This window comes from Sphaerodactylus townsendi, linkage group LG08 (assembly GCF_021028975.2).
Source record: "Sphaerodactylus townsendi isolate TG3544 linkage group LG08, MPM_Stown_v2.3, whole genome shotgun sequence".
NCBI lineage: Eukaryota > Metazoa > Chordata > Lepidosauria > Squamata > Sphaerodactylidae > Sphaerodactylus > Sphaerodactylus townsendi.
This window is the reverse complement of record NC_059432.1, coordinates 26,577,320-26,592,185: the sequence shown is the minus strand read 5'-3', so window position 1 is coordinate 26,592,185 and position 14,866 is coordinate 26,577,320. Positions and strand designations below refer to the sequence as shown.

The 14,866-nt window shown below is 42.5% G+C and overlaps 1 protein-coding gene across 1 annotated transcript in view; it reads left to right on the top strand.

Annotated features, from left to right (window-relative positions):
- The window catches only part of SLC29A3 (solute carrier family 29 member 3), a 35,231-nt gene extending 30,550 nt beyond the window's left edge, over positions 1–4,681 (top strand). The window contains exon 6 of the mRNA XM_048507043.1: positions 1,585–4,681. Within this exon, the coding sequence (XP_048363000.1) occupies positions 1,585–2,260 (676 nt within the window). The 3' untranslated portion in view covers positions 2,261–4,681. The remainder of the gene's footprint in view (positions 1–1,584) is intronic.
- Positions 4,682–14,866: the final 10,185 nt, after the last annotated feature.

Genomic DNA, 14,866 nt, shown 5'->3' with positions numbered 1-14,866 from the left:
CCAGGATATAGGATCACGTATTTCGTTCTTCAAAAACATAAGCAAACTCTCAAGTCCCGATGATTCTACAAACATGCAGCCAGGCTATAATTCCATCATAATCTGAAATACGCTGAGGAAGGGGAAACCGTATTTCCCTACGAAACAGATTGACACCAGTGTTTTCAAATACATACTTTGACTTCTAAAAGAATATGAAATATTTTACCCAGACAAAGCAGGTTGACAGCACCTGGCTTAGATGCCAGCTGAGTTGGCACTTCAGGTGTCATGGTCAAAGAGCAGGTAAATAGTGGATACTCCATGCAAAGGCCCAGATTGTGTCACTCTTCTCCTTTCCAAAATGGAGGGGGAGGCAGATAATAAAATTGTCCATCTCCTAACCTCAGTCAGAAGGGAATCCACATTCCTTTAGGAGCGTAATAGAGGGGTTGGGATAATGTCTACTCGCTGTCCCTCCATGTAAGTTATGCTTGCCTTTGAATGCAAGTGTTCAAATGCAGCATCCTGTCACTTAAATGAGGTGAGGCAACAATGAATTATATATGAGTAAAATGAGCTTAGGTTTATGACCAGTCCAAGCAGGTGTAATCCATAGCTAAAGTAAGAAGAGCCTTCTAGAGCATGAGCAAAAAATACAGCCTTCCTTTAAAAATACAGTTGTTTTCTTTTCAGAACTTGGTTTTCTGTGTCTGTGATGTGTAAAGTCACTTCTGACTTATACAACCCTATGTGTTAATGATCCCCAAAACTTTGTATCGTTAACAACCTTGCTCAGGTCTTGTTAACTAAAGGCTGTGGCTGCCTTCACTGAGTCAATCATTTCCTGCATCTTCCTCTTTCCTCACTGCCTTCAGCTTTTCCTAACGTTATTGTCTTTTCCAGTGAGTCATGTCAGTGTATTATTTCAATTTCTTTCCATCTTTAAACATCTCTTTCTAATTTCTCAAGGATAACATTTTCATTTTCTTCGGGTGATGGTTCCCCATGGTGCAGGAAGCTTCTTGCTAACCTGATCCAAGTATGCTCGTCGCTCTTGCCTTTCTTGCCAGCACACTCTGTTATATTGGGTTCTAGATAGGTTTTCCCTGTCACCTTTTCCTATAGTCAAGGATCAACTTGTGTATTTGAATGCTATGGAAAGGAATTCACTTAAGTATACCTGTGCCCATATAAAGCCACTCTTTCCCTCCAAAATAACTTGGAGATGACTTTTTTATTGCTATGAATGAGCTATTTGTGCTTTTCTACTGGTACATTTATGAAGCATGATGCAGAGACAGAGTACATATAAAATTGCTGTTGCCCTATCCTAGATTCCTGTGACTATTAGGATTCTCATTGGGTCCTGTTGACTGCTACTCAGAGACCTTTTAACTAGATTAAACTTGGGGGAAGTATGTACGGAAAGTATATGTTTTACCTCTGAGCCATGAACTGTTGCTAGTTGTTGACGTCTAGTGTGACATCACTGTGGAACCAACTGATGTTAATTTCAGTCCAAACATTTCCAGGTGGAGTTTTGCTCGTCGGACCTCTGGATGATCTGTGTATGTGTATTTATTTTTTCCTGTCTCCTTGTAGGTATTATATAAAATGCCACAAAGACACCACACAGACGGCATGCATTTTGCCTGGTGATAGTTTGGAGGAAGATGATTCAACATCTGGTAACCCCAGAGGGATGACACCAAGGAGAAGCAGTGCAGGAAGCATGCCTCCCCTGCGGACCATCTTAAAAAAGACTGGCATGCTGGGTTTCTGTGTCTTCTATGTATATTTCATCTCTATCATCATTTTCCCTGCGGTCTCCTCTGGCATACAGTCTGTTGATGAAGTCTCAGGGAGCTTGTGGACAGATAAGTATTTCACACCCCTGACTAGCTTTCTCCTGTACAACTTTTCTGACTGGTGCGGGAGACAGATCACAGCCTGGATCCAAGTCCCTGGACCCAAGAGCAAGCTGCTGCCCATGATGGTTCTGCTGAGAACTTTTTTGGTGCCCATCTTCATGCTTTGCAACTTTCAGCCTCGGATGTACCTCACCAAGGTGCTCTTCGCCCAGGATGTGTACCCAGTGGTCTTCACGGTGTTCCTGGGATTCAGCAATGGCTACTTGAGTACATTGTCCATCATCTATGGCCCCAAGGTCACACCTAAAGAACTGTCAGAATCAGCAGGGGTGCTGATGATGGTGTTCATGCAGTTGGGGCTGGCTATGGGAGCAGGCTTCTCGGTTCTTGTGGTCCATCTCATCTAGAAGAGAAGTGTGCAAGTTATTCTCTGAGCTCAGTCAGTAAATATGTGAACAGAGCTATATACAGTTCTCTTCACCACATTTTGAAATGGACGTTCTAGAATTGCAAAGGGGTCAGAAATGGGTGACCAAATTATCAAGGGGGGGGGGACAGCATCTTCCCTGTGAAGAAAGGCTGAAGAGTTTGAGGCTTTTCATTTAGTAGGGAAGGTGAGAAATGGTGGACTATGAGAGAAACGTATAAAATTGTGCATGAGATAGAGGAAGAAAGAACTGTTTTCACCCTCTCACAATTTCGGGGCGCACAATGAAATTGATGGGCAGGAAATTCAAGACAGATAAAAGAAAGCACTTCTTCGCATGGCATATAATTAATTTGTGAAAATTACATTCGTGGGATGTGGTGATGAACACTAGGCTATATGACTTTAAAGGGGAATTAGACAGATTCATGCATGATAATACTGTCGATGATCATTAGCCATGAAGATTAAATGGGACCTCCATGTTCAGAGGCAGTATACCTCTGTATAGGGAGAAGATTATTTTGGTCCTCTATGCCCCTGGCTGAGCACTTTTTAGGGCATCTGGTTGGATACTATGGGAACAGAATGCTGGTCCAGATGGATCATTGGCCTAACCCAAAGGTGGCTCTTGTTTTCTTGAAATTATAAAGCTTTAAATATAGAAGGTCCACTTTGACAACCTTGTGTTGCATTGTTGAGCTCTCACTCTTTTTCAGCAGTGGCCTTTTCCTGCTGCCTAGTGATGTTTACGGTGATCATCGTGTTCAGACTGACTCTGTTTCAGAATATGTCACCTCTCTGTCCATTCCATTTATGTTAAAGGAAACCACTAGTGTCTTATTATGGAACACTAACATTGTTAAGGATTTTAAATGTTCTTTGTAATTAATTTTGAGTTGTTCTTGTTAATTCTGTTCTTCCTACACCTTCGGAACTGTGGACTTGTGGTGATGTTTGCCTATGGTGCACTCTCTCTCACTCACTCACTCACTCACTCACTCACTCACTCACTCACTCACTCACTCACTCACTCACTTACTCACTTTCCCTCCTTTCCCCTCCCCTCCCCTCCCCTCCTCCTATGCCCATTTCTCAAACTTTCCATGGGGTGATTAAAAATAATAATAATGATAAACTATGAACTATATTCAGCTAATGGGATTATGTAAGGCTGAAGTAAAGAACTTCCTGAAATCCGAGTTTCTGGAAGAAATGATGTTATGGAATAATATTGATTCATGACCTGGTGGTTTATGCTTATAGTTAGGACCAACCATAAGCAGATCTTCTTGGAAGTAAATCTAATGTTATTCTGTGGATTTCATTCCCAACAGAGTGTCTTCAACATTGACCATGGTACAAAAATTGTTATAGGTCTGTTTCATTTTGCTTTCTTCCTGCTGAGTTTATTAGAATTAGAGGTCGTGTCTAGGAGAATTAGAAGATGATTTTGAACTATGATATTTCTGGGACTACGTTTTGAACTATTATATCCTTTTTTGTTGCAAGATAACTCATTTGCAACTAAAAGATATCTTCAAAACTTCTTTTGGACCTCGTGCAAGTTACAGGCACAGAAACCATTTCCTTTGGGTTTCACTGGCGTATAGTTGCTCCACACTGTGCTCAGGGATTTAAAAAACTGTACAGTGATGAATGCATAATCATCTATTTTGATATATGTATAGTGTGTGTGCCCAGATGCATGATGGAGTGTTACATATTTGCTCGGCAGTCCACCCATCCCAACCTGGTGTTTATATAGCTGGGTCTGAAATGCCTTAAAGCCACCAGAAACACACAGCATGTCCCACAGTGTGTTTGTTCCCAGATGTTTAAAACCCTCAGAGAACCATCTGAAAAGAGGTTAACAAGAATCCACGTGGGCTATAGGAATGGAAGAAGAAGAGTTTGGATGTATAGCCCCCTTTCTCTCCAGTAAGGAGACTCAAGGCAGCTTACAAGCTCCTTTCCTTTCCCCCAGCAGACACCTTGTGAGATAGGTGGGGCTGAGAAAGTAGCTAGCCCAGGGTCACCCAGCAGGCTTCTTATATGCCTTTAAAGGCCATAATACACATACACACAGAAACATATATCTTCAAATGTTATGATCACAGGGCCTGAGAGCCTACCAACCATGCATAACAGGCACATATTCCTCCTCAACTAGGGCAGCCACCACATTGTGTAAACAGAGGCAATGCAGGTATTTACTATGCACATACAGCCTTGGTATGTATGAATACAACCCTGAAAAACACAATGGGAAGTTTATGTAACCCCTATGTTCAGAATGGGTTGACCCAGAAAGGGGTGGAGACTCAAAGCAGCAGGAGGCTTCAGGAACTCATGAAGTTGGAGGAAGCAAGGCTACCAGGATGGGACCTTGATTTATTTCTTTATAAGCTCTTAACACCTTGTTCTTTTGGGGACCCTCATCATCTTGAATCCAGTTCACAAAGCCTCTGAAGTCTTCATAAGCCAACCACCAACAGGAAGAATTGGACTTGGCATTACAAGACTAGAAGGACTTGAAACGCAACTTAACAGGACTGTGAAGTGTTAATGTTAAATGTTAACGTTAAATAAGTGATTATTTGTTAAGAAAGTAAACTGTTTTGTTGTAAATTTAGTTGTTGCAACTCCTTTCAAGTTCTGCCCCAGAGAACCCACAGTTAGAGGTTACATTTACACTTGCTGAAGCTTTACATGCTTAGTAAGTCCATGGCTTGCCCTGCTCACACAACATGCATTAGGGAATTATAGAAGAGGTTTGGATTTATACCCCACTTTTCTCAACTGTAAAGAGTCTCAAAGTGGTTTACAAACTTCTTCCCTTGCTGAGGTGCATGTAAACTACTGATTTTGTTTCCTGATTGACCCCAGGGAAACCTATTTCTATGGCCCCTTCCGCACACACAAAATAATGCGTTTTCAAACCACTTTCACAACTGTTTGCAAGTGGATTTTGCTGTTCCGCACAGCTTCAAAGAGCACTGAAAGCAGTTTGAAAGTGCATTATTCTGCATGTGCGGAATGAGCCTATGTCTTTTTTATAGCAGAAGCGAGCTATCCACAGTGTCCGCTGGCTTGCATCTGTAAGTTACAAACCCACCTTCCCCGCTCAGCCCCAGAGCACTTTACAACTTTTAAAAAAATGGATAGTGGTGGTTCTTTTTAAGTAGCAGACAAATAGATAACTGTTTAATTGAAAAAAACATATGGCACTTTAAAAAGGCCTGGAACTGGGCAAAACTGTTGGGTGTGTTCCAAAGATAAAGGAAAGCCTGACTTATCCTCTAGGGGAAAATCTGCTGTGGCTCCTCTTTTCATGTTTTCTTTCTTTACAACATAAAATGTGTCTCTGTTTTAAAAGCTTCCATTGGTTTTCATTTTCCTAACCTTTTGCACGTGGCAGGCACGCTGGCTGTGCTCTCCTGACACCTGCCAGCCAGAAAGGGGCTGTGCCCAGCTCTGTTCTAGCCCAATATAGTTAATAGGGGCTGGTATCATAGTGGTGGTTGTGTGTAACCAACTGTATTGTGCCAAACCAAACTACTCCACCTCTTTATGCTGCTCTGCTTGCGTTGCGAGGAGCTGCTGTCTAAAAGCCCTGCAGTGTTTGCTGCTGTATTTTTGTTATGGAAAAAAACCATGACATTATTTTTGTTCATGTCAAGGCCTGATTTTCTGGCATTGCTCACAAACTAAATGAGTCATAGGCCCTTTCCGCATGGGCCAAAAACAGCGCCTTAGGGACGGCAAAAGCGTCGTCCCTAGGTAGCTGTTCGCATGTGGGGTGCTGCTGCGATGCATGAGGGCGCTGCTGCCCTCGCCCGCCCCCCCCCCAGAGCTTAGTACTTGCATGAGCTTAATGCAGCAGTTGTGGGCACTGCTGACATTTTAGGAAAGCATTGTGGGTGCTGCCATAAAATGGCTGCCATGGACAGTGGGACCAGTCACAAAATATCGGCAATGTATGTGTGTAAGTGATGTGAAGCCTTTTTTGTTTTGCTCAGCATTTTATCAGTGATCCTTCCTCCTCAATGTTTTAATTGTTTTTAACTTTTGTACTTATTTTTAATCTTTGGTTTTAACTTGTTGTAAGGATGTATTTGTGTGTTGGTCAGACACTGTTGAGGAAACCCTTGACTAGTAGCGTTGTATAGTTTTTTTCTTCTTTTTACAGAACTATGAGAAGCATACGGCATAAAATATCAGGCACAGCCCACTGGCAGAAGAATTTTAGACATCTTTTGCAACAGCTGGTAGAAAACAAACACATGAGGAAGATGAATGAGTTTGATGAAGGTGTTTGGAGGGGGGTAAGAGGAAGGGGGAAGTAGAGAGTCCACAGCTTCAGCAGCAAGTAGCTTTTGTTACTCTAAACATGCTACAGTTCTCATCCAACAATTGTGTATCTGTGACAAGATCTGCAGCTTGTGGGTTACTTTTGGTCATCTTGTGTTTTCAGTTCCACACTATAAGCCAGAGGTGTCCAACGCTGGTGCTTCAGATGTTCATGGACTGCAATTTCCATCAGCCCCTGCTGGCATGGCCAATTGTAGTCCATGAATATCTGAAGCACCAGAGTTGGACACCCGGGCTATCAGTGCTTGCAGTCTTCTTCTGCCTCCATGTTTAGGCTTCCTCAGGTCCAGCCTGACAGAATGCTCTGGCCAAGGAGGTCAGGAGAGGCACCATCCCTATCCAAAATTTGCTCCAAAAAGCTTCTGTTCCTTACAGCTATCTACTAATGTTATAAGCTTCTTCTGCCAGGATGCAACATTCAAGGTAGCAAAACCCATAAAAATCCATTAAAACACTAAAAAGCAACTAAATAAACTAGTGTGTGTGTGTGTGTGTGTTACTCCACAGGCTGGATTCTCTGTTCAGCTCCCCAAATGAAGCAGTGTGGATAGAGAATGCGTAGTTGTGTGGCATGAAGAACCTTGGCTGAGGGAGTGCAGAGATGTTTCTGTGTTGATAAAGACACAAGAGCCCTGCCTGAAAACAGCAGAGGAAGGGTAATTGTGGAAAAAGCAATAACGAGGAAATCATTGAAATGAGAAGATCATGGTGTCAAGTAGATGGTCAAGTAACAGACAGCTTGGGCGAAATTATATGCTGCAAAAGAAAGAGGTAGGAGTTTGGACAGTATCACTCCTGTAACAGCAGGAAAGTCTTGTGCCTGCATGCAGAACAGGTGAGCCAAGGTTGATGCTGACCAGGAACAGGACAAACTAGATGAGAGTCTGCAGTGATTTTTTAAATCTTCTTTAAATTACAGGAAAGTAGTACTTTAAGGAACGTTATGAGCTTCCATTTGGGGTTGACTATGCTGATGGTAGCTACGTATTTTAGCCTAAGCTTCGTATTTTGAAAGTGCCATCATAACACAGCCAATTTATGGCAGATTTCAGCAAAGGGCTTTCTAGGCAAGCGAGAAGCAGAAGTGGTTGTCATTGCCTTCCTCTGCAGCATGTTGGTGGTCTCCCAAGATCCAATGAGATCAGGCTAGACCATGCTGCCTTCCCTCCCAGTCGAAGTTTTATATCTGGTTAATATCACTTTTGAGAATACTGTTCCATTTAATGAAACAATTGAAAGGTGTGGTCATGGCTGAGTGGAGTATCTCTTTTGCACATAGAAACTCTCAGGCTCCACCTCCGGCATCTCCAGTCAAAAGGATCAGGTAGTAGGTGATATAGAAGATCTCTGCTTAGGACCATGGAAAGTTGCTGCCGGTCCAAAGAGAAAACAGACCTCAAAACACCAATGATCTCTCTCAGCATAAGGTGGTGTCATCCATTGAAGTGAGAGGAAGATGAGAATGTTTAAGACCTTTTGTTTCTATCCATCCTCCATGTTCTTAGTTGAGAGGTAGGATCTAAATGTTTAAAATCAATGTTAGTCTCATACATGCGCACAGATCACTACATACTCAATTTGAAGTTCTTTGGGAACTAGAGCCTGGTAGTTAGAAACCCAGAAATATGCCATTTTGGACTCAAAAGTGCACCCTGCAAATAACAGTAAAATAACAAGAGAGTGAAGGTAACCAGATGCAAAAGATGGCAGGGTGCCAGCACGTTTTTGTAGTGATGGCCTTTTGGCTGTGATAACATTTTCTCTCCTGTAGATGACAAATTTGCACCTGCGGAAATTCCCTGAAAAGTGGGCCCTGTCATCTTCTGAGCATCTTAGAGAAAGTGTTCAGAGAAGAGGTCTTAATGATGGGAAAGGTTAACAACGGCCTTCCTGGGACCACAGGCTATTAAAGCAAGTGAGTTACCAAGAGAAAATGAGCACAAACATTTGATTTACTGGAGGTATGCATTTATTTCTGGTTTTCAAAGTATCGAGGTAAAAAGTTCAAGATGGCTTCAAACCTGCTAACCCTCTTTTATCATTCAACTATCATTTTCCCTGTATTGCGATGAGAGAAAATTAAATATTCTCTTCTTTATTTTAGCATCCTTCTTTCAGACAGCATGGATGGCACTAGAATACGGAAACAGGGTCCTACATTTTTGTGTCACCCTCCCCTCCCCCTTCTCTGCATGCTGCCAACCACAGTGGACTACACACACCCAACATACATTATTTTAACTAGGATTAGTCATTCCAAACCACATTTGAACCTACCATTTGGAAAGTACGTACGGGGGGTGGGGGTGGAGGTTGGAAGGCTTTTGGGCAGTTAGAGGGTCATGGCATACAACAAATTCTTCTTATTGGCTTATCTCACGAAGGATGCTCCATCAATTTTAGAGACTCATTTTTTTTAAAAAAAAGATTAGATCAGCAGATAACCACTGTTGATACTCATCTCCCAGTGTCTTCACGTATGAATGGGCAAAATTAAGCTCTTCTAAACCTTGCTGGTTGCAAGCAAATATGTGTACCGAGCTCACTAATGTCAGCATCGAGAGCCAGTGTGGTGTAGTTGTTTAGAGCAGGGGTGTGACATTGGCAAACCATCTCAGAACATCTCTTGCCTTGGAACCCCTATAAGGTTCCGCAACCTGTTGCCGTTTCCGCAACCTCTTGTTTGTGGCAATGGGCAGCTACAGCTTCTCATGACATAACATCCCATAGAACCTCGGGGGGGGGGGCATTTTTTTTCTGCAGGTTGTTGGCAACTGCAGTTAATTTTTTTTTGTATTTGCTTCATTTAAACCTCACCTCTCTCCAGTGGAAACTCGAAATAGTTTACATCATTCACCTCTGCTCCATTTTGTCTGTTCAACAACCCTGTGAGGTAAGATAGGCTAAGAGTGTTTGATTGGCTGAAAGTCACCCTGCGAGCTTTGATGGCATTGTGTGGATCTGAACCCAGATCCTGGTCTGACACTCTAACCACTGCACCACACTAGCTTTTAACTGTTCAGTGTATCAATTTGTATGATTGTGGGATAGGTTGTTTCTACTGGTGGCTTCAGAAAGCAGTCTGCAAAGAAAGCAGTCTGCAAAGGAAACTGATGTTGCTCCCAGCGTCAACAGCCTCTCTGTGGCTGGGACCAGAGTGGTGTGAGTGACACGCTTGGGAACATAACTAGCCCAGCTGCAGATTCACCTTCTGTCTTCCTTGTTCCGTTTGCCTTTTGTCTGCTTGGTGGGCTGATTTGCACCACATTTGCATGATGCTGATGAACACTTTTGAAAAGGAAAGCGGAAAAAAATGCAGCCGAGTGGATGGTTTCAAAGCAGCCCTGCTTAGCATTCCAACAACAACAACAAAAAGATTGAAAAGTAGGAGAAGGAGAGAAAAAATCGCCATCCCGGGGACATTCTGAACACCATGATGGGGTTGGGTGCTTTTCTCTTGATTTATTAATCATAAATGTAACGAGGAGAAGCCGCAGTTGGTATGAATTCTGCAGAGGTTATGTAAATGCATTCGAATCATTTACAACTTTTAGCGGATGCGATTATATAAAAAATACGTTTCTTTTTTGAATTTGTAATTAGGTTTCCAGCAGATGGTGAAGGAGTGTAGCGCCCGATTAGGCAAGCTTTTACCGGACTGCACTTGGAGAAACTCACCAAGTTTTGGAAATTGCTTGATCTGTCCCGTCGTTTGTGAACAGAACAACATCACTGTGTTGTGCAAGAGCTGTCCAAGGAAGCCTCCCAGAGTTAATCTCATCTACCCAAAACTGAAGCATCCCACATATTAACCCCCCCCCCCAAGACTCCCTATTAATGCAAACTTCATCATCTCAAACTTGGAGAAGTCCAGATGTTAATTACAAACCATGTTGCATTGAATTAAAGCATAACAAAACCCATTATGGAAAGCTCCATTGTGCTAAGAGAACTTTCCTGGGTATTTGTCGGAGGATTATTCTACCTGTCACCACTTTTCCTCTTCTCTGAAGAAACAACCTATTGACTAGCCAGAATACATGTCTCTTGGGCACCATTTAGAGCAGGGATTTGCAACCCTTTTATAATTAAGGAAGCAAACGATGTCACCTTTCAAAGCAAGAGATCAGCAGAAAGCCTCTATAAAAAAGCCTATTGGCATAGCAGAAAGTGTCCACTGTAATACTTCTGATGATTTACCTGTTGATTAATTGCCATAAACGTTTCTGGATCCCGAATACGGGTTGTTGTGCATCCTTCATTAAAAAGTGGCCTTTTAAGTAAACCCCAGGAGGACCCTGTGTGATGGCTTCAGTGAATGGGCATAGATGTGCGCATAGTTTGCACTTAGATTACTGAAAACATCCCAAAAGCCTTTTCTTTCTTTTTTTGCCATCAAGTCACAGCTGACTTATGGTGAACCTGTGCGGGTTTCAAAGCACAAGACACTGGGAGGTGGTTTGCCATTTTCTGCCTCCATGTCATGACCCAGTATTCCTTGGAGGCCTCCCATCCAGATACCGGCCAGGGTCAGGGCTGAGAGTGTGTGGCTGGCCCAAGGTCACCCAAGCAAGCTTCCATGGTATGACTGGAAATTTGAACCTGGATTCCCCAGATCTTAGTCCGATACCTCAACCACTACACCTTTAGCCCCATAAAATCTTGACTGGCCATTTTCTTCATGTTCTAGTATCGCACTTTCCCATCCAATATAATGTAACTTGCATATGTCGTTTTCTGTTTTTAAAAGAGCCATGCGTTGCCGACTGCCGCTTTTGACATTAGACTGCTGCTATAAGATGTATTCTTCTGCACTTTCATCCCCAAGCGTTTACCTGTTCTGCAAGTGTGTGCAGAGGGCTCATCCATGTGGCTTTTCTTGAATAAATTACGGCTGGAGGAAGGTCAGGACAGATTGCTACAGGGTCAGGCTCCATGGTGGTTGCAAACTTGAAGGGTTAAGAACAGGATGTGCCTCAGAGAATGAGGACTGGAGGTAAGAAGAGGTCACAGCTCATCAGCAGCATGGGAGGCAGCTGGTGGGTTAGGGTGGTTAAAGAAGGAGCCACCTGCAGAGAGGCAGAGGAATGGGAGCGGTTGGAAAGGGAAAGGCTAGTCCCTAAATAGTAAGTTTCTTGGTGCTCTTCTTGTAAAAAGTTTAACATTTGCAAATGTCATTTTTTCCCTTGGGGTTCTATTTTCAAATTGCAAGCTATTTGGTGTAGAGCTGGAATGAAAATCTTGCCTGATTAACAAATGGAGAAAAGGTCTGTGGTACATCTCTTTTGGGCCTGCACCATTCTGTTTTCAAAATGAGCCGCCATAATGAACTGTTGCAAGGTTTCATGGCTGGAACCAACCGGCTGTTGCGGATTTTCCAGGCTGTGTGGCTGTGGTGTCTACTTCTCCATAACGGGGCAAGTTACAGTTCGGGGAGGTAGGATGGCTAAGGGAGACAGCAGAGGAAATGTTTCCCGGCTCAAGAACTAAAGACCTGTTCTGAAATGCTGTGATTTTTGTACAAGCTTTTTGTGAGTGGCTCCACCCACCAAGCTGCCATTTTGTGAATGGCTGCACCCACAAAAGAGCCAGTGCGGAGTAGTGGTTAAGAGAAGGTGGAATCTAATCTGGAGAACCAGGTTTGATTCCCTACTCTTCCACATGAGCGGTGGAGTCTTATCTGGTGAACTGTTTCCCCACTCCTGCTGGGTGACCTTGGGCCAGCCACAGTTTTATCTGCACTCTCTCACCTACTTTACAAGGTGTGGGGAGAGGAAGGGAAAGAGTTTGTAAGCCCATTTGAGTCTCTTTACAGGAGAGAAAGGTGGGGTGTAAATCCAAACTACTACTGCTTTCTCCTCTCCCTGCCATTTTGTGACTTGTTGCTCCCAAAGTTCTCTACAGAATTGTAGCTCCTAGAAAATATGAAGTCTGCCCTGTTCTGCTGCTATTGTGGTTGCTACACATCAGAGAGCCACAAATAAGGCAGTGTCAATAATCCACAGATTTTTGCAAATAATCCAACTTTGCATCAGTTACTGAAACAATTGTTGAAAATATTTGGAAAGGTTGGCAAAAGAAATCACAAATGTCTAACTGAGTAGTACTTCGCTGAGGAAATAACTGAGAAAAAACATATGCTGTAAAACAGTTCATTTACCTTTTTTAAAGCCACCTAATATTAAAATGGTTGAGAATCACTCTGAGGTAATTACTGTTCTACTGTTAATCTGTGATATATTTTGCCCTCCATAATCAATATTCTAAAAAATGGTTGCTGTGGCATAGGCATTCTCCAGAATTCCAATGTATTAAAATAAATCAACAATGCAGGAACAAAGCTGCAAAAAAGTTACCAAAGAAAAATTAATAAAATTGAATTATGCCTCTTGGGGGAAGATAGAATACTAAAAAGACTGTAGTGTCTGACTTCAGCCTCGAGGTGGCGCTTTGAACTGTTCCTTTGCTCTTTAACAGTGAAAATAAGCATTTGTACAATAGACTTCAATTAAGCATATTCACATTAAATGTTGATTCTGCTATATTAGTTCAATTGACACATGTTCATTTCCTGAGACTGCAGTCTGTTGAACCTAGGAATAAACCCCTTTGAAATTAATTGGGCTTACTTCTGAGAAAACATAGAATTGGGACCTAACACACCTTTGCTTCTTTGGGAGCTATATCTGACTAAATCATGTAAACAGGATTTTTCTGGGAAGGAACTAATCTGAAAAACATAGCACCAATTCATTTCTTATCTCCTTGCCAATTCAAACAAAAATAAAGTAAAAAATAAAAACAAACTTCTACTCTGAGAACTAATGCAGGTAAATTAAGCATAATAGACACCATCCAGCATAGAGTTTAGAGTGCTTAAACTCACTGAAATCAATTAATAGGTCAAAAATGTATCTGCACTTTTAATAGGTACTGTATCATTTACAGGGAAATGACTGGCTTCTATGCAGACTTTATAATCAAAATGAGCCTATAAATTTAATGCACAACTTTATGCAACTGTTGCTTAAAAAGATACATGAGGTCAATTTAATCTGTCCTCTTTAAATGACTCGGCTGCATGTAAATAAGCTCTCTTGGAAAACTGAACAAAGCTCCAATAATGGGCATCTCATAGGGGTACAAATGTCTGCCCCCATAAGTGACTTATGTTGCCCTGGTCTCCATAATGCTGGCCCTGGCCACATCTTACCATGTTTGACTCTCAAAATGAGCGCATGCAGCAGAAACTAAATGACATTAGTGGGAGGGGACATTTTCAAGAAGCTCACACAACGAGCATCTGATTTTAGGAACCAGTAGTTGGAACAATGTTGGCCTTGTTGTAACCTTTTTTTTTGCATTTCTCAGCAAACTTGAGAATTGGCCAGGGAACCAGCAAGTGGGTTAACAGCAGGCACCAAACAGATCTGGAACTCTCTAATTCAGAAACTCCCCCATTAAAACCTTTGAAATGGTTCTTTTTGTTACCATTGTTGTCATGTTGCATTTGATAATATTTTTATCAGCATTACTGGCCCTTGAAAATGCACACATTGTTTTATGGTGCAGAAAGACAGGCCTGCATTATTGAAATACGGATTCCTCCTGCCCTTGTGTTGCTGAAATGGGACACACACACACCCCACACACTGGGTTGGAATCCTTTCCGATTTGCCATACACAGAGCACAATCCCAGCACTGGTCTTCAAAAGTTGCGTGTAATAGACCTAGAAATTAATTTCACATGAGGCGAAAGCATTACTGTCAAGCATAGCATTCTGATATGTTTGCACGCATGAACCAATCAAAACCAGTCCCACGCAAATTAATTTATCGCACTGGGCTCGGCGATAGCAAAAGGTGCCGCTCGCCCAGATGGGAGAGACTGCAATTGGGGCAGAGAAGGACACTCATGGCTGAACACTCGACATCCCCTCCGGAGCGCTATTGCATGAAGAATGATGTTAGCTCTGGCAATTACGAGAATTATAATGCGGAGGAGAGATATCAGGCAAGAGGACGGGGCCACTGCATTGTACGCACCAATATCCAGCGGCTTTTGTCCCTCCAGTTCTGTGGCCCCTAAAGGGAGTGTCCCCTGGATATTTTAGGTCAGTCTGATTTCATCAGATCTTGGGAGCTCAGCAGGGTTGACCTCGATCAGTATTTGGGCTGGAGACTGCCAAGAAATGCCAGAGTTGTTATGCA